We start from the raw sequence: 27,258 nt of genomic DNA on the forward strand, positions 1-27,258 counted from the left end.
TTCTCACAAGGCACCCTAGCACCTAGGCTCTGAACTGCATGTCAGTCAAGGGTATTCCTCAATCCAGGCTCACAATAGTTCACTGCAGATCATCAGCCTCATGGCCTTTCACCTCTCAGGTTTCACCATATGGAAAAGAAAAGAAGGGACTGGCGAAGATGGTGTTAAGATTTTTCAATGCTTGTATTTAAAACTATTTCTGGAGACTTCCCTCGTGGTCCAGTGGTTGAGAATCTGCCTTCCAGTGCAGGGGACATAGGTTCGATCCCTGGTTGGAAAACTAAGATTCCACATGCCACAGCTAAGACCTGAAGCAGCCAAATCAACATTAAAAAAAATAAAACTATCCCTCCCCAGCATGTGGTCTGAACTAGCCAGCTTCACCACTGTATCTTTAAATGCTTCACCTCATGACCTAACCTTCACTTCTTAAATTCCTGACTCCAGTGTGAGTGGTGCTGAGTTGTTCAGTTGAGTCCGTCTCTTTGCGACCCCATGGACTGTAGCCCTTTAGGCTCTTCTGTCCACGGAATTCTCCAGGCAAGAATATTGGAGTGATAGCCATTCCCTTCTTCAGGATATCTTCCTGACCAAGAGATCAATTCCTGTGTCTTGTGTCTCTTGCATTGGCAGGTGGGTTCTTTACCATTAGCACCACCAGTGTCAGTCAGTTCAGTTCAGTCGCTCAGTCGTGTCCGACTCTTTGCAACCCCATGAATCGCAGCACGCCAGGCCTCCCTGTCCAGTACCAACTCCCAGAGTTCACTCAGACTCGCGTCCATCGAGTCAGTGATGCCACCCAGCCATCTCATCCTCTGTCGTCCCCTTCTTCTCCTGCCTCCAGTCCCTCCCAGCATCAGTCTTTTCCAATGAGTCAGCTCTTCGCATGAGGTGGCCAAAGTACTGGAGTTTCAGCTTTAGCATCATTCCTTCCAAAGAAATCCCAGGGCTGATCTTCAGAATGGATCGGCTGGATCTCCTTGCAGTCCAAGAGACTCTCAAGAGTCTTCTCCAACACCACAGTTCAAAAGCATCAATTCTTCAGCACTCAGCTTTCTTTATAGTCCAACTCTCACATCCATACATGACCACTGGAAAAACCATAGCCTTGACTAGACGGATCTTTGTTGGCAAAGTAATATCTCGGCTTTTGAATATGCTATCTAGGTTGGTCTTAACTTTCCTTCCAACGAGTAAGCATCTTTTAATTTCATGGCTGCAATCACCATCTGAAGTGATTTTGGAGCCCCCCAAAATAAAGTCTGACACTGTTTCCCCATCTATTTGCCATGAAGTGATGGGACCAGATGCCATGATCTTGTTTTCTGAATGTTGAGCTTTAAGCCAACTTTTTCACTCTCCTCTTTCACTTTCATCAAGAGGCTTTTTAGTTCCTCTTCACCTTCTGCCATAAGGGTGGTATCATTTGCATATGTGAGGTTATTGATATTTCTCCTGGCAATCTTGATTCCAGCTTGTGCTTCTTCCTCTCTTCAAGAAAATTAGAGGTAGCAAGGGAACATTTCATGCAAAGATGGGCTCGGTAAAGGACAGAAATGGTCTGGACCTAACAGAAGCAGAAGATATTAAGAAGAAGTGGCAAGAATATACAGAAGAACTGTACAAAAAAGGGCTTCGCGACCTAGATAATCATGATGGTGTGATCACTCACCTAGAGCCACACATCCTGGAATGTGAAGTCAAGTGGGCCTTAGAAAGCATCACTACGAACAGCGCTAGTGGAGGTGATGGAATTCCAGTTGAGCTGTTTCAAATCCTAACAGATGATGCTGTGAAAGTGCTGCACTCAATATGCTAGCAAATTTGGAAAACTCAGCAGTGGCCACAGGACTCGAAAAGGTCAGTTTTCATTCCAATCCCTAAGAAAGGCAGTGCCAAAGAATGCTCAGACTACCGCACAATTGCACTCATCTAACACGCTAGTAAATTAATGCTCAATATTCTCCAAGCCAGGCTTCAGCAGAACGTGAAGCATGAACTTCCAGATGTTCAAGCTGGTTTTAGAAAAGGCAGAGGAACCAGAGATCAAATTGCCAACATCCCCTGGATCATGGAAAAAGCAAGAGAGTTCCAGAAAAACATCTATGTCTGCTTTATTGACTATGCCAAAGTCTTTGAGCGTGTGGATCACAATAAACTGTGGAAAATTCTGAAGGAGATGGGAATACCAGACCACCTGACCTGCCTCTTGAGAAACCTGTATGCAGATCAGGAAGCAACCATTAGAACTGGACATGGAACAACAGACTGGTTCCAAATAGGAAAAGGAGTACGTCAAGGCTGTATATTTTCACCACCTGTGTAACTTCCCTCAAAAACTTCAGTTCTTACCATAAACATGCCTTGTGTGGTCATTAAACAGGCTGTCTTCTACTCGTTGTTTCTAGCACGTTAGTCTTATAGGCCAAATACAAAAGCTTCCGAGAACAGGTCTTGCATTTCACAATTCTGTCGCCACCCACAAGTGTGTCAACCCAATAGTCAGAAACTGCATTCTCAGCATTTCCTCCCGGAAAACAGATGGCACCCCAGAGCCTACCTTAGTGCAGGCTTAGGACAAGCCCTCTCGAGGGACTTTCTATACCCCCGACTCACGAATTACATTCAACTGATAATCCTCAGGGCTGGAAGGCAGTGTTCAAAAGGTCACAGTTTATAAGATGAAACTGGACCATAAGGACTAGAAGGGAGAACAGATTCCATTGTCCCCAGGAGGGCAAGTGACTATTATCTGAAAGATCAGCTTTAAAAAGCTGAGTCCACCAAAAAACAAACACTGTAAACAGACCAAGGCTGTCAAAGAATTTTATCTCTAATATTGGTTTTGAATGTTCCCCTATCTATGGGCTTTCCTTGAGGAGTTCATTCTATTGTATTGAAAAAATGGTTTTTACAAAGTATGATTACCTTTACTTGTCAACAGAAAAGAGCGCTGAACCACATTAGCCAAAATATTCGCTTCCCTTTCCCAAGGATCTGTCTCTTTATAAACCCTGGGAAAACTAAAGGAGCCTAACCTCCAAGAGCAGGCTACTCACACCACTCTGATTACTTGATTCCTTACAAGAGTAAACAGATCAAGTGGAGCCTTCGGGAATGCATCTACCCATGTTTACCAAGCAGCTGGGTTAATGAATAATAAACACAGCAGCTTAATAAAGCTTCTGCAGCTTCAGCAACTGTTCCCTCCCAAGTCTCTTTACATTTTGCTTATTTTATGAGCTAGTACTTCTATTTTCCCCCTAGTATTTCTTATAGTAGACACTATGGATGCTTCATGTCCCAAAACTCACACCCAGGAGAGACCAAAGTGAATAAAGAATGGGGTTAGGGACAAAGTCCCAAACTCTGGAAGGAAAAGCCTACTATGTCATGTCCCCACAGTAGTTGCAGGCACTGAGTTAGGTAGTTTACATTCTTGTCTTTCAATCTTCTCCGGACAGGGGCCCTACTTCTCTGGGTCCCTGAGACGTTAGGTGACTTGGCAGAAGTCACACAGCGGGTAAGCAGAGGGGCCAGCATTCCAGTTCTCACAGGGCTGGCTCCAAGGCTTATCTGTGTCCTTCGGCAATTTGATGCCTCTGGTGTGTCACCAAAGGTTGGGAAATAATTCCCAGAAGGTGAAACACAGTGGACCTGGGCGAGTTAATAGCCTTGGTTGAGGAGCAACAGCTCTCAGCAGAGCAGAGCTCACAGCAGGGACTGAGGCATCAGGAGCTCAGAACTGCAATTATGGAGGAATTTTCAACAGACCAACGGGGCATCTTCCCCACAGTCAGAGATGAGCAGCGGCATAGTAGGGTAAGATGGGATCCCTGGGTGGCTAAGAGTGGCAGGCAGCAAGCCCTAAACTCACTCCGACTCTTTAGGATACAAAGCACTCTCCACTGTGCTTTTCCTCAGGCAGTAAAGAATCAGCCTGCAATGCAGGAGAAACAGAAGACCCCTGGGTCAGGAAGATTCCCTGGAGGAGGAAATGGCAACTCATTTCAGTAACCTTGCCTGGAAAATCTCATGGACAGAGGAGCCCAGCAGGCTACAGTCCAAAGGGTTGCAAAGAGACACACCTGAGGGACTAAGCACACCAGAAGCTGAGGACCAAGAGATGGCTGATCTCGAGGAAGTATTTGTCACCCACGGCCCTCTACTAGCAAAGGCCAGCTCCTTCTCTTTCTTGGTCCGCACACCCAACAGTTCTCTCTGTAACTCACTTCATGAGGACCTACTGGCTGGCTCCATAAAATTTTTAACTAGATAAATGATGACATTTGTATCTTTTACTATTATTGTGATGATTATGAAGCGCTAAAGGGAAGAATAAACCAAAACCTCATTTCAGTGAGAACAGAAGAGTGACGCGAAAAGTGGTCCCATTTTCTGCCACTGACGGTGGCCAGTCCCAGACATCACCACCCCTCCCCCCCCCCGTCTGCACCCTCTTCCCCCCACCGCAGCTCATTCATCTCCAAAAGCCATAGAGAACCCCGTGGAAGGTCTCAATCCGTCCATTCTTACTTTCCCTGGTTTGCCACCCAAGGCTAGACCCTCCTTTTCTTCCTCCTGGATCACTGCCATGAACCTCCACGAGAGTCTTGCCTCAAACCACTTCGCTGTAACACTGGGAGATCTAAACCTTAAAAAAGCACCACTGAGCATTTCCCCAAATGCTTCCCCCACTACAGCTGAATCAGCTAGACCTTCAGCATGCTCCTCTCCTTTCTCACCTTCTTCCTGAATGTTCCTTGTATCCTATGTTTTAGCAACACCCTGCTTTCACACCTCAGATCCTCTGTTTATGGCACTGCCTTCATCTGAAATACCCTACTCCACTCTCTGCCAGCTGAAAACCTTATTCATCACTACAAGCTGGATGTTGCCATCAATGTGGAACTGCTATGACATCCCCTTCCCTGGATTCCACAGAGTATCCTAGATGAAGCTCTCTCATTGGGTGCGTTTTACTTTGCCTCTGGTTATTAAGTTGGTGCATCTCCTTCAACTGTATTTAGGGGCCGTATGGACAGGACTAGATCATATTCATTCTGGATCCTCTTGTGTGGGACCTTCGATGAAACAGACCCTTGGTGTTTGCTCTAATGCCTCAACTAAGCCCCAATATAAGACCAGATTCAAGAAAAAGGTAACACTGCTAACTTTAGGTGTGGGGAAAAGCTGACTCATGATCTTGACTCTTCTGCACGTTTTCTCCTCTTGTTTCATTGCTACTCCCCCACTCCCCTCCACTCTCCTAACAGGACAGAACTACTCGGTTTGATCTGAAAGTGCTACAGTAACAATGTTCTTTCTTAACATGTTCCGGTAGTGTATTTTCTTAAGCAAGAGGGGTGGACCTTGAATATGAGAACACCAGTCTCCTGATCAACAGTGTTATCTCAACACAGGCTGGGGTTGTGCACCCGATCACACAGAATTAAAACGAGTCTAGCAGGACTTCCAACGGGGACATGGTCTACCTCAAGGCAACTCCTATTTATTCTGCTTGTTACAACAGTCCCAGAAGCAGAGACGGAGAGGAGAGAGACAGAGAGAGGGTGGAGGAGAGGGAAACAGCAATCCATTAGCCTTCCGCACGCCCATCGGACTTGGAACTGTTCCAGGAAACAGGATACAAGTGGCTCAGTGAAGAATGTCTTTCCGAGTCTGTTTTGGGTGCATTTATTATTCATAAGGACCAGGCACTCACATCCGGGGCTCCTTCTAGGGAAGGCTGGAGCTTGCAATTATATTCTTGATTCTTAGTGCACATGCTACATGATATTTTTTATCTGCCAACCCTCCCAGAAATAGGAAAGCTGGACTGGCCCCAGTTAATGGACACTGATCCACGGTTATCCATGCCAGAGGGTTCATACCTTCATGAGATGTGCTGAATTAGACTGGGATTTCTTCACTTGGGAAGCAGTTTAAAAGAAACACGAGAGGCGGGTGTGAACTAGAGGGTACGCCAATTGGTGTTATGTCTCTGAGAAGTGCCTGGATTTAGGTTTCTTCTTGTCTGGGACAGAAATGTCATTGTGGTCATTTGGCTGGAATTCCAGCCGGGAAAACAGTAGGGTAAGGACTGCACTATCCACACTCACTAGACACATGGATCGAGCTGGGGGAGGGCGGAGAAGGGGTCAGAAGCTTCCAGCAGCTGTTGTGAGAGCCATGGGGAGGAATGAGAAGAGGGAGGCAACTGCAGCAGGAAGGCCCAGGCCTGAGCACACTCTGCACGCAGACAACAGCCAGCCTGGCTCGTGGCAATTTCTCTGTCACCTGGTGGACAGGTCCCGGCCGGAGGTTACAGAGCCACAGTCTCCCAGCCACTCATGTGCCTTCTGCTCCTCTGCAGAGGTGGCCACCAGATGGTCTGACCTTGTGGCAAGTCCTGAGAGAAAACAACTGTGAGCACCAGCCTTCCCTTCAGGGGGCCCCCACTGATGTAACCCCCCGCGGCCGTGGCTCCTTGTCTCCCTCACCATTTCTTTCCACAGCTACACGTCCCCACCCGACAGAGCTGCATTCAAAGCCACGCACATGACCTCTTGCAGATGGGACCCAAACACCTCCAGGCTGCCCCTCCTGCGATGCCATTAAATTCTCTCAAGTGGGTGGATCTGCATGGCGTCACGCTCCGTGCCAAGTACAACAGACGCAACCACCAGCCCATGACTCTGCCCTCGGAGATGGCATTTCCAGTTCAACACTGAACTGGGCAAGGAAGGCCACGGGAGAGCATCCAACAGGAGGTGAGCAACCGTCTCCTATTAAATATAATTGGACATCAGCAAGACCCAAAAAGTATGCAACAGTTTTGAAAGAAAAAAAAAAACTTATAGTGCATACCTCTAATAAGTCCTTAATCATCTCTTTATTTGTATCTTAAGGCCCTACTATGGGCTCAGAACTCTGCTGGCTCCTGTGAAAAATTAAGAACTCAAGTGGGGGGGTGGGTAGGGGAGAGACTTCCTTTTATTTAAAAAAAAAAAGGCAAAACACTGGCAATCTAGTGATTACGACTCCAGTGATGGGAGCTCAGGCTCAATTTCTGGTTGGGGAACTAAGATCTCATGCTGAGCAAGGTGGCCAAATACTACAAAAAAAAAAAAAGAAACGGACTGTTCCCTGTTAGGGATATTTGGTATCAGTACATCTTAACAAAAACTAACATTTGTATAACAGTTTATATTGTCATTACCCTACTATGTCATAGTGGGTCTGCTCTTATTTTTTTTAACAGATGAGAAAAGTGAGCCTCTGTTTCCTCTGTGCTTTGTCTAAATTCCTACAGCATAGCTAAAGAATGTAAATCTTAGAAATTGTATAAGGTAATCAAAATAAAATAATGGAAACTCTAGAAACAGAACCATGTTGTTTTGTGTTATTTTCTACAAATGACTTTCAAAGGACCAAAGCACATGGCTCTTTTCCTAGCGAATACAGAAGGCCAGCAATCGACTAGCATCCTTGATAGGTCTCCTTGGACATGCTTCCTACCAAGGTTAAATAAACTTTATCTGATACAGTAGAGCAGAGAGTCCTGAACCCACTAATAATGTTTTACCCTATTTCTTCTCTTACCAGGGAAGAATTTTATACTTTCATGTAACTTTCATAGAAGTATATATAAAAATTAAATGTTTTATAAACATGCCTGTACTAAAAACTCTCATTATGGAAATTCCCAAGGTTTTCAATGCAGTCTTCCTTCACAGAGAAGGGGAAAACTATTTCATATACATACATATATATATGTAAAATATTACGTATTTATGTTTAAATATACAAAAAGAAAAGCAGCAACGCTTAATCAAAAATAAGCTTGTCCTTGCTAAAACTCAGGCTATAGCCCATTTAGAACTCCACCATATACTAAAAGAGCTTTATTCAATTCAAAGAAACTTAAGTTATCCCGACACCCACGACCCTTTTATATATGCCACTTCCTTGTATAGTCAGTAACCCATAGAAGGCTTTATTTTATAGGCAAATCAATAAAAACCCTGGCAACAGTTACAATTTCCTGAGCAAAGTTTATCCTGACAACCCAGTCATTTATCTTCTGGCACTAAACACACAAAATATCCATCCATATGAGGAAACATGTTACAGCATAAGAAAAAAATTTACCGCTAACATAACCAACAAATACTGACCTTCTACTATAAGCCAAATACCAGGTAGGGCAAAGTAAGTACTGAATTTTCCCAAGACATTTCTCATTTCTTTTAAATAAGGATGATTCATTCAATATAAACCTTCAATGGAATGCAGTTTTTACATAGGCTGATAAGGTTTATTACTTCAATAAACTCAAAATAAGAAGAGATCCTTTGTCTTAACCCCTCCCTCAATTCCAAACTCTCAAATGCAGTCACTGTCACCAAAGGCCACACACAGCAGAGCAGTGACAGGGCGCTGCCCTCGGAGCAGAGTCTGTGGAACTGAACAGATAGGTGTGGACTGACACACCTAGAACGCGAAATAACAAGGCATTCAATCCAGTGCTAAGTGGGGAGGAGCAGAGAAGGTGCAAGAGGAATCTGGAAAAGGAAGACCAGGGAAGGCTTTTTAGTAGCAGAAGGGGCTCAAAACAGACTAGATAAAACAAGTAAGACGTGAATAGGAGAGAGAGGAACCACGGCACATACTGTTGGTTGCCTACCAAATACCCAGCCGTGCCTTCCTGGCAGAGCTTAGGTTTGTTCAAATGTGACTCATCTCCATGAGTAAATTCTGATTGGTCTTAACCAATCATGCTGAGAAAAGGAATTACATACAAATACTAAGAGAAGAGTTGAGAAGAATAAACAACAAACTGTTAACCATACATATTTCCTATGGTAAGATACAGGTCATTATTTTTCCTCCCTTCTCCTTATCTTCCTATGCATCCAGATTTTAAAAATTGAGTACCCATTAATTTTAGGATTATTTCCTTACAAAGCCAAGTACGTCAATGATACAAGTATTTTTAGCATGTCTAACATAATCTTCGGAGAAGGCAATGGCACCCCACTCCAGTACTCTTGCCTTTAAAATCCCATGGATGGAGGAGCCTGGAGGGCTGCAGTCCATGGGGTTGCTGAGGGTCGGACACAATTGAGCGACTTCACTTTCACTTTTCACTTTCATGCATTGGAGAAGGAAATGGCAACCCACTCTAGTGTTCTTGCCTGGAGAATCCCAGGGATGGGGGAGCCTGGTGGGCTCCCGTCTATGGGGTAGCACAGAGTCGGACACGACTGAAGTGACTTAGCAGCAACATAATCTTTGATGTATACATAAAAGCCAACAGGGGCAAATGATGAACAAATTCTGAATTAAAATTCTACTACAGAACAAATCATGGCTTGACAAAGAGTGAACAATACATGAAAGAAATGACTTTGCTTATTTCCTTACTGGAAAATTCAATCATGCTTATAGAATATTAAAGACATGTTCACTTACTTGTAGACAGTACTACTTTTAGTCAAAGAACAAATAATTAGCTTTGATTAAAATAGGTAAATGCGCCAGCAAATTGTGGTTTCATCATCCTCTCTACACTTTCTGAATTCCATGTCAAACACTGTAACAATGAACTGTTGATTCTCCTACTTGATTTCCCCTAGTTGCTTATGAAATACTAATTTAAACCCCAATTCTGAGTATATCACACGTTCTATTGCCTCTACTTCTAAGCTGCTAAGCACTGTAGGACAAAGTTTCAGAGCCTGTTGGTTCCACTATAAGTTCTTTGGGAGGCTACTTCTTCACTCCAGGTGGTCCTAGTGGGGATAAGTCGAGGACCCAGGATGGACCCTACCAACCCAAAGAGGAGAGTGATTGGTTCAAGGACTCACCCATGGGACAGGTCTGGCCAACTAAAGTCCTCTGGGGATTTTGCTGCTAAAAGCAAAAAGGAAGATTTTGCATGCTCATCTTGGATATCAAGATGCAAAGACTTATGTGGGGCTGTTGAAGGTTATTTTACCCATTATATGGAGACAGGCTAAATACTACAGGAAAGAACAAAATCTAAAAACACTAACATAGACACAACTGAAGCTGAGATATGGAAAGCATGAGAAAACTCTCATGACTGTGAAACCCCAAGATCCAGGACCATCTGAAGCCAACTCCATCGCTAGACTTCCTAGATCTACCTGAAACAATAAATCCTCTATGATACCTCAGCTGGGGTTCTGTCTCTTACACCCTGTGGACTCCTGTCAGGTAACAGACGTATTTCAGACACCATCTTTTCTCTCCAAATCAGAAACTACCTACTAGCAGTCCCCAAACGCCTGCTTTAAGATGAACTTCTTTACCCCACAGGCACTCTCACAACCCTCAGTAGAGAGGGCTCTTAAAATAAAAAAATGAACTGCAAGGCCTTTTGTTATGATCTGGCTGTAGGCACCTTTCTCCAGCATGTCAATGTTGATCCTTCATTCTTGTGAAAAGCCTCCCCTCCCACAGCTCCCAGAGCATGGTTCTGCCCTAGTTATCCTGCTCCTCTGGCACTTGGTCTTCTTCCCACACCCTGATTCAAGTGTTTCCCAATGAGTTGTCTTTGGCCCTCTTCCCTTTCCTTCTGCCCTCTCTCCTTTGGCAAGCTCTTTCTACCTAATGTTTCCAGTAATCCCCTCAAAATAAAAGACTCTAAAATCTATACCCATGAAACTCCATTCTAGAATCCCCCACCCATCCATCTCAAGTCTTGACTTCACATCTATATTTCCAGGTGTCCCTATGCCTCTCTCACCTAAAATCAAGCTGTATATTCAGAATTGCACGTACTATCTTCTCTTCTGGACCAATTTCTCTTACTGCATGGTCTTTAGTTTTGTCAAAATACCACCAAACTCCTGGTAATCTACAAGTGAAGTGCTGGACTGGACTTCCCTGGTGGTCCAGTGGTTAAGACTCCATGCTCCCCAATGCAGGGGGCGGGGTTCGATCCCTAGTCGGGGAACTAGATCCCACAAGCCTCAACTAAGAGTTCAACTGCTGCAACTAAAGATCCCGCATGCTGCAACTACAAACATAAATAAATAAAATAAAAGTGAAGTGTTATTGACAACAACCCCTGCCATCCCAGTTGAGACATCCTCTTGAGTCTATTTGCATAACACCTTAGGCCAAGTTCCCTCTTCCCTCTTACTATCTTTCATCTACCTGAGTTCAGAGTCCCATAGGTCTCACCTGGACTACTGCCATTATCGTCTTCATCTGTTTCCCTGCACTCACTCAGTCCCAAGCATCCTACTCTGTGCTATGAGATTACATTGATATGATGGAAGGTCACGTCTGACCAAGTCATTTCCTAGCTCAAAATTCCATAGCCACACAACACCTGACCCTCCTCCACGAGTCTGCCAAGAAATGTCCTCAGCTTGGCCTTCGACTCCTTTCAAGGTTTCCTTCCCAGAATATCCTTTCAGAAATCCTTTCTAAAATCAAACCAACAGAAATCCCTTCTGAAATCAAACCAAACCCAGCACTCCTTCTTTCTGTCCCAGTTTATTTCCATATCTTTGCTCATCCTCCTTTTTCCACATCTCCTCATGAATAACTCTGCCATCCCTTGAGGCTCTCTCTAGAAATGCCAAGTCTTTGATGAGGCCTTCCTTAATCTTTTTTGCTAGAAGTTATCTCCCTTCCTTTCTCCTTTGAACTCCGGTAACTTTACTACACCATTCATCTCTCTTGAAGGCAGGAACCTCAGTTGACTTCAACAATGCACACAGCGCTTTACCTAACACAAGTCTGATGACTCAATGAATTGTCTAATGAAGTCTTTCCTTGTCCTTTTTTTTCACATCTACACTGTCAGATGTGGGATTGAAATCAGACCCATTACTAACAGGCTATGTGACCTTGGGAAATCAACCTCAAGAAAAATTCAGCTTCCTCATCACCAAAATGGGAATACATATAGCCCACAGAGTTTTATGAATTCAAACAAAACAATCCTTGCTCTAGGAGGACCTGTCTGGTACACAGAAGGTCCGATAAGTACAGGATCCCTCTCATTTCTCTTCTCACCATTATAACCGAATCTGAGAGGTCCCCACATTACACACAGGGAAGGGTATGACTCGGAGAGCACCCATACGCCTCTGTGAGATGACTACGTAGTTTCTAACAGCAAATGTAGGGATCTTCACTACCAACTCATCGTACCAAGGCACTATAAAGTGGAACAAGAGAATTCCAAGAAAACATTTTTGAACTGTCAAATATCACAGTCAAATTTATCAAAAATCACAGGGGGAAATTATTGCAGTTGAAAAAGCTTATCTGAGAAGCCTTCATCAAGGGAGTAAATGTTAAGTGAGTCAAATGTTAGTTTGGAAGCAAAGGAAATTCCTTGGAAGTACTGGAAGAGAACAGAGTCTGCTACTCTCTAGAGCTCTAGGCAACCCAGTAAGGCTATTTGAGACTACTTCTGCATCTCAGATACAAAAGGTGAGAGGACACAGTGGACACGGCGTTGAACTAGGTAGGCCTAATTCTGGCTCAGATGCATACCGACTGTAGCACTTGGAACATGTCACTCATCTACTGTTGAGCCTTGATAATCTCATCTATAACATGGTATGGCTAGACCAGAAAACCTCATTCTAGGGAGATCTCTTTGTTAAAAAGTTTTCTGTTCAATGACCTTACTAAGGAATATGTTAGGCAGCCAACCATCTTTGACAGTTAGCTTGGGACATACTTAGCATTATAGATCAGAGTCAATAGGTGTCCTCTTCAGCTTCTTTCCAATCCTATGCCTCTTGAGACAGTAGCACAGCTTAGAAATTAAGATGAAATACTTGAATCAGATCGACATGAATTCAGATCCTGGCTCTGATATTGACTAATGACCTAGTGAGTTTTTCACCTCTCTAAAGCCTCCTTGTCCACATCTATAAATTAGCATGATGATATATAAGAGTCACGTGAGCAGTAAACCAGATTATATGCTCTAAGTTTCTTAGTACATAATAAACTCTCAATAAATTTTGGCTGCCATTATTATTGCTATTGAACCCTAAAATAACTTCCTTTTGCCAGGCTTGACCAATTTTAATTATATACAGTAACTCAATTAGAGACCATAAAACTTAGCTTTAGAAAATCAAAATGGATTACCAAGACACAGCAACCAGGTGCAATTTGTGGTTCTAAATGTATCCTGAACCAGAATTCTACTTTCTTTTTTTTTTTTTTTTGCTAAATAATATTACTGACCAAATAATACATAGGAATCTAGTTTTCTGTTTGACAACTGCACTGCAATTATTTAAACAAATACCCTTGTGTTTTTGGAATAAACAATGCACTGTTTAGAAGTAAAGGAGAATTCAACGATTGCAACTTACTTTCAAATGGTTCTGAAAAAAATGTACACATATTTTATATTGTCTGCATGTACGTTTGTGTGTGTGTGTTCAACTATTGGCTAAATTAAAATATTTATAACTTTTAATGTTAACCCACTCTTTATTTTCCTGTTCAAATTACATACTAGTTTTCTTCTGTAATGTCTCTACTAGGAATTGATTGTCCTACAGACCCACCTGCCCAAAAAAACAAGTACTCAGAGACCTAATTTTCACTTTAGCATTGTAAAGAGTTCCAAAGTCAAAGTACATTTTGAAACAGATAGAACTAGCCTAGTCTTATAGTATGTATTAAACAATAACGGTACAAGTGCCAAAGCTGGCAATAGTTTCCACTGCTGTTGCAACATCTAAGCTCATAGTAACATTCACGGATTTCTCAGTGGGAGCCTATGGAAAAGCAGTTGGATATTCCTTCTCCTGTTTCTAATTAAATCAATTTCACAACTCCACATTTCAGCCATTCCCTAAATGGCTACCAATGCCCTGACAGGCCTCAAGGACAGCCAAAATACTATGGCAGCAATGTGTAGTATGGGGACTTCCCTGGTGGCTCAGAAGTAAAGAATCCATCTGCTAATGCAGGAGACCCAAGAGACCAGGTTCGATCCCTGGGTTGGGAAGATCCCCTGGAGTAGGAAATGGCAACCGGCTTCAGTATTCTTGCCTGAAAAATTACATGGACAGAGGAGCCTGGTGGGTACAGTTCATGGGGTCACAAAGAGTCAGATATGATGGGGTGACCGAGCACACAGCATCACATCAGACACCAACTTCGTGGGTGCTGACCTAATATTTTCCCCAAATTCTGCCTTTCCTTTCATATCACTAACAGAAATCTATACGGGCCCATTCCAACTCCCATCTCCAAGCTAAACAACCTCTCCCCCAAATACTTCCAGAAAGACAGCAATGTTTAATAGGATTAGTGAAACTTACATTACTCATGCAATAGAGCACTTTATGGTCACAAAGCACTTTTACATGAATAATTCCCTCTTCCCTTTACAATACTACTGTGAAGAGTCCCATTTTAAAGAGTAGGAAATTGAGATGTGGAAATCAATAGACTGTCTCAAGACTACACATTTTACGTATTGAATTTAGGGTTAGATCCTATGTTTTTGGATTCCCAGAGAAACAGAGGGGGGGAAAACAAATCAGTGAATGGCATCTAGTCATTCAGGGAAAAAAAATCCTAGTCTCCTCCCTATCACTTACCCTCATACCCAATTCAGCTCCTTCAGGATAAAGTCTAAACTCCTTAGCTTAAAAAGTCCCTTGGTGATCTGGCCTCATCTCCTCACATTTCTCTACCTTTCACTATTTCACATTTTTCTATTTCAGTTGCAATAACCGTCATCTTGTGTCCTAACACTTCTGAAATGTCTACCTCCATGCCTTTGCACATGCTATAAGGTTCTTCCTGGAGCACCCTTCCTACCCATCCTCACCTAGCTAATTCTCATGTGTCCTTCAAGACTCAGCTGAAGCTATTCTGGAAAGCCTTTCCCAAATCCTCCAGTCTCAATAAACAGGTTACTTCAGGCTTCCGCTGCCCCTGCACACACTGGGACAATCTTCACCACGCCACACCAAGTGTTAGCTCCACCTCTTCCTCTGGACCCTTGCTGTCCAAATGAACTTTCTGCAGTGATGGAAACTGTCTACATCTGCGCTGTCCATCACAAGAGTCACTAACCACAGGTGGTTACTGAACACTTGAAAGATGGCTAGCTCCACTAAAAACTGAGCATTTATTTTAGTTTTAATTATTCTAAGTCTAGATTTAAACAACCATCTGTGGCTAGTGGCTATGGGACTGGACAGACTGTCAACTCCAAGGACAAAGACCACACTTAACTTGTCTTGGTGTCTTTGACACCCATCATAGGACCCAGCACAGAGCACGATTTAGTGTTTGTCAAAAGAACAAGTGAATGCGTTAACATCTATAAACACTTCTTAAGTTGGGAACTGATTCCACCCAATACTCCCAGCATTCCGGATTATCATATAAAATTCAGCCAAACCAGTCACATCATGTAAAGCACACCTCATTAACTATTGTGGAAAAAAAAAAAAAAGCCCTCAGTAAATCACTCATTTCTGTTCCGGGCACTTCAGCTTCACAATCACTCTTAAATGACTTCCAGATGACTTTTGGACAAAGGGTGATGCTGTTCCTGAAATATTACAATACTCCTGGCAGCATCATTTTGGAATGTCAAACTCTGCTACGGTGTTTTGTAAAGAAAAAAAAAAACGGGCTTTTTTACCCTGATTCTATTAACATGGAAAAGAAATTCCCTCAAATGCCTGTAAGTATACCCAGCATATGAAAGACTATTCTGAAGGACTCTTTAAAATTAACCATCAGTGCTCCTGACCAAATTCATTTCTGAAATCCCATACAGTATTTACAGGAGCTGTACGGACTTCACAGGACGGGCTTTCTTGCTGCCATAAGCAGAATGTGAAGCGAACAAAATCTTGCTGCAAACGACTAGCAATCAAATCCAATTTGGTTCCAATTAAAACTCTCAGTTGACAGAATTTGTGAGCTTGATGTATGCTTGGTCATTTGAGAGTTTTACGAAATCCAAGATGCGAACTTTACAAAGCAGAGATTAGCCAGGGAGGACTCCATATCCAGGCGCTCACCGCCAATCCCTCCAAGGGGGCTGGCACAGTCAAAGGCATTGACAATGTGGTGTGCACACATGGTTCACCAGAACAAGGAGGGCGTCTCCATTTCCTGCCCAGTGCGTCTCATATCTCTGGGGGTGACCCAACAGCTGAACCCATGCTCATGAATGGCCTTTCACTGTGTGATTACTTCTGTAAAGGGAGACTAATCCTAAAGGCTGAAACTTTATGTGAAATGAAAAGAAATAGGTGAGACATCTTTGAGCTTGATTGGGAGGGTGGGAACTGGGGGGCTTCAAATACACAGCTCACTGCTTTTTCATTCAATGTAAATGTCTAATTAAAAACAAAGAGCTATTTCTTACAAAAGAATTAATTTCACTCAAGGGGGAAAAAAAAACAAACAGGCAAAAATAAAGTAAAACATACATTGAAACCTTGTAATCCATGACAATTGGTATAACAAGCTGCTGCTCCCCGCACCACCCCCACCTTAAGCACTTTTAAAACGATGAAATAAATAACAGCCAGCATTTACATTACACTTACCCTGCTTCATGCACTGTCCTAAGTATTTAACATCTATTTTAATTCATTCTGTCTTATCTGCACCTTATAGACAAAGAAACTGAATCGAGGGAGGTTAAATAACTTGACCCAGTTCACAAGCTTGGAAGTGGCAAACAATCTCTGTCCAACTTTTGCTGTGGGAACATTACGTTCAATTAAGTAGTGTGGGAAGAAAAACTTCTTAACTTTACTAAATCCTTAACTGCTGTTTCAACAGTGTCAGAAACTGGGAGCACAACCTGCTTGTCTTATTTTCGATTCTGATTCCCCATGTGCAGGGAGGGGCCGACCTAAGATAGGAGAGACAGTCACTGACTTGGATCTAAAACTCAACAGCTGGCTGTAGGGCACAATCTGTAATATGAATTTAGATTCCTTCAGGGCTATAGCTCTTTGATGTTCTTACCATCAAACTGTCACCTTCTTGCCTCTACATATTACATAATCCATTAGCTTAGCTGTTTTTAAAGCCCTCCATTTAACTCAAGTCAACTATGACTTTATTTTATTTTTCATCTGAATTCTTAAAAGCTACTGATCTTTGCCAATTCCTATAAAATCTAAAAGTGCTTATTTTGATGGTGAACTTTAAATAGTGTGGAGAGAAAAACAAAATGGAGGTTACAGGTGGAAAGAACTTCTCCCCCATGTAAGCTGTTAAATTGGAAATGAGAGATGACACTGCCAAGTTCAGAAACAAGCTTAACGTTAAAGGTGTTCTCAGAGACGCGAAGGATGTTCCATGTTTTCGCCCCACTTCCAAAGACCACCTGCCCATAGCCGAGGAAAGTTTTCTGCTGGGTTACATTGAGGTCATCTGCTGCGTCGTGACCCTGAAATGCTGTGGATTATTCTTTACGGGCCTGTTGCCCACACAGCAACTCCTGTGGCAATCATAGTAATTACACGGCAGCCTTGTTATCTTGGGATAGCGCTGTAATTAACCTGTGTCACTGCCTCATTCGTGGTCATAACAATTGCAGCAAAAAAGTCCCATGGAAGTAGCGTTTTTCATCCTGACTTTCAAAAATAACTTCAGTGATCACACTTCTTAAAAACTCAAGTCTGTTTCCCCCAAAACACATGGTTTCCACTATACGGAGGCCAGTGAACCCAGTTCTCTGAGTGTCCCCTGAGAAACAGTAGACAATCTCTGTTGTGAGAATTTCCAAAGAGAAAAGGAGAAATACTCAAACAAACGAACAGTTCTCAAAAGAATACTTACAACTCCTCTAGAAAAGGGAAGTTCTTAAATGCATCTTCTGGTAACTGAGTAATGTTATTCATGCTGATATCCCTGGAAAACATAAAGTTAAGGAGATTGTTAATTATATTATACTTACAGCACTTAATTCAACAGAAAAATAATTGGGTGATAAAATTTTGTAAAGAAGCAAGAAAAATGAGCATAGAAGACAGACACAGGAATAGTCACTATTTAGCTTCGGAATGCAATGTTAAGAAAACAGAAAAGCTCAATGTTTTATTAAAAATTATATCCCATCATTTATGCTATATCCAGATCCTGGGGTTTTGCCCTTTAAGTATTCTTGGAAAAAAAATGTCTCCAACTACCTACAATGAGTGAGCTGGTGTGGCCTTTCAGGGCTCTGGTATTCAATGTACTGTGTACCTGACAAAAATAAACAAACAAATACCCAGAACTTGATAAAAGAGATCTACAGGTACGGTGGCTTCTTAAGCCACTGTCAGGGATAAGAAAACAGGTCCTAACTGTACCCCAGTCATATTTTCTGCAAAACCTATAAAAGTCCTCCAGGTAATAGTTGTAAGTAGATTTCATTCTTAGCCTATGAATAGATGCAGGCTGCAAACAAGTGCGTACATGACAGGTATGTGGTCCACTTCCAGTTTTCCCTTAAAGAGACAGCAGCAAGGAGGGTACCCATTCGACAATATAACTCAGCAATTAACTAGTTCACGCAGCTGAAAAAAACCACTTTATTAACCATTTTCTTCTTCTCTGACAGCTGTCTTTTGGACTGGCTTTCTCCTTCCACACTCTGTTTGATCTGGACAGTGTGATACGCAGGTGAAGGCAGCCTCACCAGGGGCAGTCCCTGCAGGTTCTGGGTTGCCCGCCTCACCCAGGTGCCCCTGCTTCTTTTGTTGCTGCTGCTGCTGCTTTGTCGCTAAGTCCTGTCTGACTCTTTTGCGACCCCATGGACTGCAGCCCGCCAGGCTCCTCTGTCCATGGGATTCTCCAGGCAAAAATACTGGAGTGGGTTGCCATTTCCTCCTCCAGGGGATCTTCCTGACCCAGGGGTCCATATTGCATCTCCTGCATTGGCAGGTGGATTCTTCACCACTGGGCCACCAAGGAAGCCCGCCCCTGCCTTTTTATCTGCTGTTAAATTCTGTGGTTCAGCCCACAGGTCTCTCCTTTCTATAAAGCACCGTAAAAATTCACACATGTGACTTTCCCATGACTGGATCAGACAAATGGGTCTAAGAAAGTGGAAGAGAAATCAAACACACAGAAACCAGCTGACAATAATACCACTTTCTTTTCCTTACTCTGATCAGGTAACATTTTCCGTTAAAGCACACTGAGTATCAACGTGGGTCAGTCCCTTCTCCCCACCTTCCCTCTCACCAACAGTTAAAAGTGGAATTTGCTTTCCTTCTTAGTAGCCTTTTCAAGGCATGTTTGGGAAGCGTCTTGGCTTGGGAATAATAATAACAATGCAATAGCAAAAACAGCAGTAGCAGCTGACATGTCACAAATACCGATCAGGGGATAAGACTGCACGTTGATCTCATTCTATGAAGGGGGAAACTGAGGCTTCCTGGGGCAAAACAACCTCCCTGAGGCCACTAGCAAGTGGTGTAACAGGACATGTGAGCTCCAGAGCCCAAGATCTTAACTCCAAACTTCGAGTCTTTTAAAACATCATTTGGATCCTGCTACTTCGCTCCAGCGGTAGTTAGGACATAAAGCAAATCCTGAGACCACCCAAGGTTAAAAAGAGGCAGGGATGCTGCCCCCAAGACCTTGGCAAGATAATCAGAGGATCTCAGGAAGAGCGCTTCTGCTTGAAAATAATAATAATATTGATAATAATAATAAAACTATAAATAGCTTTAGCTATTGAAGAAACAAAATTCTGAAAATTCTCTGGAGATGAATCCTCTGACCAAAGGGATTCACATGCATTCCAAAGTTGTCTATCATTAAAAACAACTCAAATTCTACTAAAGATAATTTATAAGAAAATAAAATTAATACACTTTTCTAGGAATTATTATTTTTAAATACAGGCCCTGATACTAATTTAGTTAACTATTATTATCCCTGGGGAAGGGGAGGGGGGAGCCTTTCATTTCTCACAAACACTGGAGCAATATACTAGAGAAACAGCACCCCAATAGGGGTCAGAAGGAATGCTGTTTAATCCTGGGCCTTGGTTTGCTTATCTGTAAAATGGTGGGGGTGGGGAGCTTCACTGATGTACTGGAGTGCTTCCTGGCCTGACATATACTTCCGTGATTCACTTTTTTGGTAGTTTTCATGGAGGTGCTCACCCTTCCTGATGAAAATACATGAGGTTCACAGACCCTGGTGGCTCAGAGGGTAAAGTATCTGCCTGCAATGCAGGAGACCTGGGTTCGATCCCCGGGTCGGGAAGATCCGCTGGAGAAGGAAATGGCAACCCACTCCAGTACTCTTGCCTGGAGAATCCCATGGATGGAGGAGCCTGGTAGGCTACAGCACACGGGGTGGCAAAGAGTCAGACACGACTTCACTTTCACTTTCACCTGATGGAAAAGGCAGCTTTCTGAAAACTGACCATAAAGCAACATTTAAAGACTCCTGGTTTGTCATTAGAAAACAACTGAACCACTTCCACTGGAAACACATTTCGGTGCAGTCAGTTCAGTCGCTCAGTTGTGTCCGGCTCTGCTACCCCGTGGACCGCAGCACAACAGGCCTCTCGGAGTTCACTCAAACTCATGTGCATTGAGTCGGTGATGCCATCCAACCGTCTCATCCTCTGTCACATTTACCTTTAACCAAAACACATTTACCTTTAACCAAAAAAACCATTGTTAAGAATACCACAAAACTTTTAATCACGCGGAAAAGCAAAATAATGAGTAAGCAGTGATTCTGCAAAATATCACACAACTTTGGTGTTCTTTAGTCATTCCAATAACAGGGGAAAGGAGGACAACCGTAATTGAAAGGAGGCACTCCATACCATTTCCTCTAAATTCGCATGTGCGTGTGCTCAGTCATGTCTGGCTCTTTGTGACACATGGATTGCAGTCCACCAGGCTCCTCTGTCCTAGGGACTTCCTAGGCAAGAGCAGGTTGCCATTTCCTCCCCCAGAGGATCTTCCCGAACAAGGGATCAAACCCATATCTCCTGCATTGGCAGGTGAATTCTCTTACCCACCTGGGAAGCCCTTCCTCTAAGTTTGGGACATCTGAATTCAGGTGACCATCACAGCAACAGAAAAACTGACTAATTGCCTCAGTAGAAAAAGACACATAATTATAAAAGAATTTACACCACACTCTTCCCTGAATTCCAGTTTTGTAAAATACATACACCTATATAACTCTCTCATTTTTCCCCCCTCAGAGTAACAAGACATAACAGGTAGTTTTGCTGTGAGCTATAAATGCAATTAGTGGGACTCCATATTTACAAACTAATATGTGTTAAACACACTTGGTGAGGTTTTTTTTTTTTTTTTTTTCTCCCAAAGCTTCAGAGTCAGAAGCAATACTTGTTTCCAAACTGGTCTGAATTTCACATACTATCTTTTTAGGTGTTTTCCTTCATATTTTTCTGGGCCTCATTTACAAAGCATTTGCAAGTAAGGAGAAGAAAAAGAAAAGAAAGGGAGGGGGGACCTGCAAGATATAATCTCCAGAGAAGCTCTGGAAACATGTGGTTACAGAGTATAAGGTGGGTGGGTACTCATTTAAAATAATGAGGGCTAATGGTGATAAACAACCCACAGACAGCCCCAAAAGTAGATTCCAGACCTGACATCACCAACACCAGCAAGAGAGCTCCAGGCTTTGGATGCTGGGGGTGATGACTTAACTGTAACAATTTACAAATGGAAGCCCTAAGCCAATAATTACAAATATATTGGGCTCATGGGCCTATAAATTACTAAAGTACATAAGTAAAAGAAAATGGTACAGAAAATTTTTAGCTAGAAGATAACACCCCTAGGTCAGTGCTTTGACATTCATGATGAGCAACACAATCTAGCCAGGAACATCTGTAGTTAAACCCTGAGATTTGCAATCCTGGGTTCCTATGAAGACAATAAGTATAAGGTAGAAAACAAAATAACCTTATGAGGTCAGAGACCACCAACTCAAAAGCCTCCAAAGAGTGATTTCAAGAGAATGCATGGCCTTCTTTGGAGCCAACCTGGCATAAATGGAAGGACGCAGGCCTCGAAGATTAAGGCTTTCATATGGATTCACCAGCATTAGCTGTGTGATCTTGGGCAAACCGGTCATCTTTTCTGAGCCCTGGCTTCTTCATTTAGATAAAGAAGGCAGTAATAACTAAGTCCCATAGCAGCCTGTGAAGACCAGAAAATGTCAAGTCACATTGCTGTTGCTCAGTCAGTAGTCATGTCCAACCCCATGGACTGTAGCCCACAAGGCTCCTCTGTCTATGGGATTTCCCAGGCAAGAAAACTGCAGTGGGTAGCCATATCCTACTCCAGGGTATCTTCCTGACCCAGGGATTGAACCTGCATCTCCTGCATTGACAGGCCAATTCTTTACCACTGAGCCACCAGGGAAGCCCCATGTCAAGTCATGTATAAAAAGCTAAATAAGTAACAGGTGTTATGTCATCATTGTCCATGTTTTACTGCTCCCAAAAGCTGTGTGAATCCACTGGACTGAGAGCCAGCAGGCCAAGCACCTCACTGCCTTTGGTGGCCTTCTTTCCCAGAAAAGAAACCACTTTTACACAAGGGAAATACTAAATGGTGCAGAAGGTCTAGAACCTGGAGTTGTTCCTAACTACAAACCTGCATTCTAAACTCCAGAATTCCAGGAGTCAAAGATGTTGAGATAGAAGAGCTCTTTGAGATGAAAGAATTTTTGTTTAAAAACAAGTAAAACGTTGAGGCCTGGTTGATGACAGAGAAGGAAGGGAGACAGGGAGAGAAGGAGGTAGGAAATTACATCCTCATAGGAAAATTGTTAGAAATACAGGAAAGATAAGAGCCATTTTCAAATGGCTTTGCGCCAGGAGGACTTTGCACCATAAGTGATGAACCAGGAGACAGAACCCAGAACTTTTACTTAATGTGGGGAAATGCCTGAATGTATGCTTTCTATACATACTGGTTCCATAACAGATTTCTTTATAATTCAGGCCTCTCAAGGTATACCAACTGGAACAGGGCACACGCATATCAGACCCAGTGTAATATTCCCCAATTGTTACAATAGAGATCAAAAGTGCAAAAGTACATCACCCCACTAGGAAAATAAAGGTGAACCCTCCAATACCAGCAGTCACCGACTTCAAAATTAACATTGAAAGGGTGCAATTGTTTAATTGAAACTGCTAAATCTCCCCAGTGGTTAAACTATCTTTTTTCCACTCATAAAATTCACTAATGCTAAAGTATCTCCTGAGTAGAGAGAAACATCATGTTTCAACAAGGTACCTTTTAAAATCCCTGTAAAATGCTCCCGAAGCGAGCCCAACCTGTTTGCTGATGGCCCAGAGTGTACCACCACGGACTTCGCCACCGCATGCTTGCTGGTCTGGGCCTTTTGCCATGGGGTTATTTAATTTTAAATATACTGTGATTGATCCAATATTATCTAACTTTGAATAAACCCTCCTATTTGTGTGAGATAAAACTGCACTTTTGCTGTAGTAGTAACACAAATATTACCCGGCCATATGAGAAGTTGATAAATTATATTTAATAAATTACAAACAGCTTCTACAAAACACATCATTCTCTAAACCGTTCCCCAGAAAATGGTGGTGATGTCCTGAAACTCAGCAGACACACGGTGACAATAATAAAGAACTAATACTATTCCAATGACTTTTCGAGGGTCTTGTCATCCACCAAAAATTTTCAGGCCCACAGATGTCTACTGTTTGAACAAAAACAAAAAACTAAAACTACACTTGAAAAACGTCCCTGGTGGGACACACTGGAAGGGAAGGTCTCTCTCACAGAGAAGTGATGTAGACACACACACCACCAAGGTTCCAGACAAGGCGCATGAAGAGTTTAATTCCCTTTTTTCCCCCTCAATATTTGTTTATCTATTCGGCTGTGCCAGGTCTTAGTTGCAGCATGTGGGATCTAGTTCCCTGACCAGGGATTGAACCCAGGTCCCACACATTGGGAGTTCAGTCCACTGGACTGCCACTGGGCTACCAGAGCAGTCCCAAGTTTAATTTCTTTTCTGACAGGATTCTGAACCTTTGGGCAAGTGATCTCTTTCATTCACCACTTTTATAACAACAAAGCAATCTATATTTGCTGTTCTTAAAGCACTGAAATACAGAGAAAACCATCAACAATATCAATATTCAGGAATAACCACTGTTCTATTTTATGGGAGACATTACAGGTTCTTTTTCTATGGATGGTATATATTTTCAGCAATATGAAATGCTATCATTCTAAACATGTGTATCTCTTGACTTGTATTCTTCACTTGCAAAATGGAAAAAAAAAAATTCTCTGAACGTATCTTTTAAGGAAAGCGTATTTAATATATATCTCGATGCTATTTTTTGGCAGGCCATACATCATGAGAGGGATCGCCTTTGCACCTGGAAATCACTGTGCCAAAAAGAAAAGAGATAAGTCTCTTTTCCAGAGACAAGGAGATACACTGTCACCTATTTAACAACTATGTACAAAGCACCCATATAAGTACAAAGCACCCATATAAGTGCAAGGCACTGAGCTAGGGTGGTGAGGTTTTTATATCAAAAGATAGGTTCACAGTTCTCTTACTTTCTTTTAATTAAAATTCATCAGTCTGCTCTATTCTTACCTGGCTATTACTGCTGAAGACATTGTTGCAACGTGCAATTAAATTTAACCTTTCTAAATGCATTCTTGCATTTTGGAAGCAATAAGAACAGCTACATAGGTGTAAAGATACTGCTCTCTAATTACACTGCAGAAATGGGGCCAAAATAGAATGGGAGCCATTTTAGTCAGTTTGCTCTGAGATATTTTTTGACCTTACATGTTTTCTCACTGCTAGATGGCATGATGGACACCCTTCTGATGCCGTGTAAAATGTTTCCACTCCAATTTTAGGCAGCAGGATAAATTGGCTCCATACTATCTGGCATCTTCCCTGGTGTTTCAAACACAAAGGCTCAGTGCTTCCCAGCAGAGAGAATCCAAAACGTGATTTCTTGAGCCTTGCAATCCTTAAGAGGTGAGCTGTTACAATAACCATGTGAAAGCGTTAGTTGCTCAGATGTGTTCGGCTCTTTGTGACCCCAATGGGTCACAAAGCAGCTCACAGCTGCTCTGTCCGTGAAATTCTCCAGGCAAGAAACTGGAGTGGGTTGCCATTCTCTTCTCCAGGGGATCTTCCCAACCCAGGGACTGAACCCAGGTCTTCTCCATTACAGGCAGATTCTTTAGCGTCTGAGCTGCCAGGGCAGCCCAGAACAACCATAACTGACACAAAAATAGATGTTAATTATTGCCAAGAAGAGTTACCATCTTGTAAAGTCATTGTCTAATAAGGTACTTGAATATCCTAGTTAGTATACAGTCTTCAAATCTTAAAAAAAAATAATAAAAATACAGTAAAAAAGTTTTGGCTATAGAAGATGTAGAGAATGCTGAATTCATCTTATAATCATCTACTTTCATGGATGAAAACCCCTTTTAGCATTCTTAAAGACTTTCAAAGCTCTATTGCCACTGTTAAGAAAATTTAAAAAGATAAAACAAACTGGAAGACAACATTTGCAAAACACATCTGGGATAAAGGATTGTATTTATAACCTGGAAAGAACTCTGAAAAGTCAATAAAAAAATCTGAATTTTCAATGGGCAAAAGGTTTGAATAGGCACTTCACTTATTACACAATGACAAAAGATTACACAAATGGCAAAAAGCACGTAAAAAGATGTTCAATATTAGTCATTAGTGAAATGCAAATTAAATCACAATGAGATAGCACTCAGCTATATGAATGGCTAAAATGCAAAATGATGGACAGGAAAGCCTGGCATGCTGCAGTCCGTGGGGTCACAAAGAGTCGGACATGACTGAGCAACTGAACTGAACTGAACTGAAAATGCAAAAAAAATAAATTGACAGCAATAAGTGCTGGCAAGGATATAGACAAACTGGAACTCACACACTGTAAGTGGCACAACCACCCTGGAAACAGCATGCCAGTTTCTCATAAAATTAAACACACACTTATGACCATGAACAAGGTATAAATGGATGGGACAGGAGAAAGGTTGACTACAAAGGGAAATGAAAGAACTTTTCTGGCCCAGTGGAAATGGTCTATATCTTGATTTGCATGGTGTGGTTACATGGTTGTATACATTTATCAAAACTCTCAGAACTGTATACTAAAAAGTAAAAGTACATATCCACTCCAGTATTCTTGCCTGGAAAATCCCATGGACGGAGGAGCCTGGTAGGCTTCAGTCTGGGGTCGCCAAGAGTCGGACACGACTGAGTGACTTCACTCACTCACTCACATATTTTACTATATGTAAATTAAACCTCAAGGCCTGTGTTGGCCTTCACAAATAAGTATATGTATATGATATTATCTCTTCACATTTCTCCCACAGGAAAAATAATTCATCCTGAGGCTAGAAGTCCTCTTTTCCAACCCTGCCCCCAAACCAAACAACATGATGCACAGCACTGGTTTGGCTTGAGAATCAGGAAACCTACAGGATTTTGTTTTTGATTTGCCTTTTTGGGTGTTGTTTTGGTTGTTTTTACAGCCTCTGCTATCTACCTGGAGGGCACTGGACCAAGCCTGTTCATTCTTTCTTTATTGCGCACCTGTTAGGATTGTGACGGACTGTGTGCTGGGTCCCAGATAGATAAAGCCAGGTAAGATTACCCTAAGGGTACTCTGCAATAACAAAGCAATAAATAAATACCATGATCTGCATGGTACAGCAAGGGAAGATGGTCAGCCTAACTGGAGCCAGAGAGAGGCTTCCAGACACAGGGCTGTGGTATTGAGGTAGAAAGGGCAGATATTCCTTTATAGAGAGCTGCTATTTCAATTTGTGGTCTCACACATAAAGTCAGCACTGTTTTTCAGCAGAGATGCAATTGGCTTCTGAGCAAGATGATTCTTCATTATTCAAGACAGTCTTGCTCACTATACAGTGCTTGGCACCCCTGGTCCTCCAATGCACTAATTAGTGCAACTAAAAACATTCCCCAAATGCTTCCAAACTTCCCCGTAGGAAGCTGGCAGCACAGAGAGGGATCTGAAATCCATTCAGTCGGTGACAAATGGCATTAAAAAAAGAAATATAAGGAATAGTTGGGCTTTCCTGGTGGCTCAGACAGAAAAGAATCTGCCTGCAATGCAAGAGACCTGGGTTCCATCCCTGGGTCAGGAAG

At 42.4% G+C, this 27,258-nt stretch overlaps 1 protein-coding gene across 1 annotated transcript in view; it reads right to left on the reverse strand.

The window, feature by feature from the left end:
• LGR4 (leucine rich repeat containing G protein-coupled receptor 4) overlaps positions 1–27,258 on the reverse strand; it is a 102,239-nt gene that overhangs the window by 27,985 nt on the left and 46,996 nt on the right. The window contains exon 2 of the mRNA XM_052652851.1: positions 17,851–17,922. Coding sequence (XP_052508811.1) covers positions 17,851–17,922 — 72 coding nt within the window. The remainder of the gene's footprint in view (positions 1–17,850; positions 17,923–27,258) is intronic.

This window comes from Budorcas taxicolor, chromosome 15 (assembly GCF_023091745.1).
Source record: "Budorcas taxicolor isolate Tak-1 chromosome 15, Takin1.1, whole genome shotgun sequence".
Classification (NCBI taxonomy): domain Eukaryota; kingdom Metazoa; phylum Chordata; class Mammalia; order Artiodactyla; family Bovidae; genus Budorcas; species Budorcas taxicolor.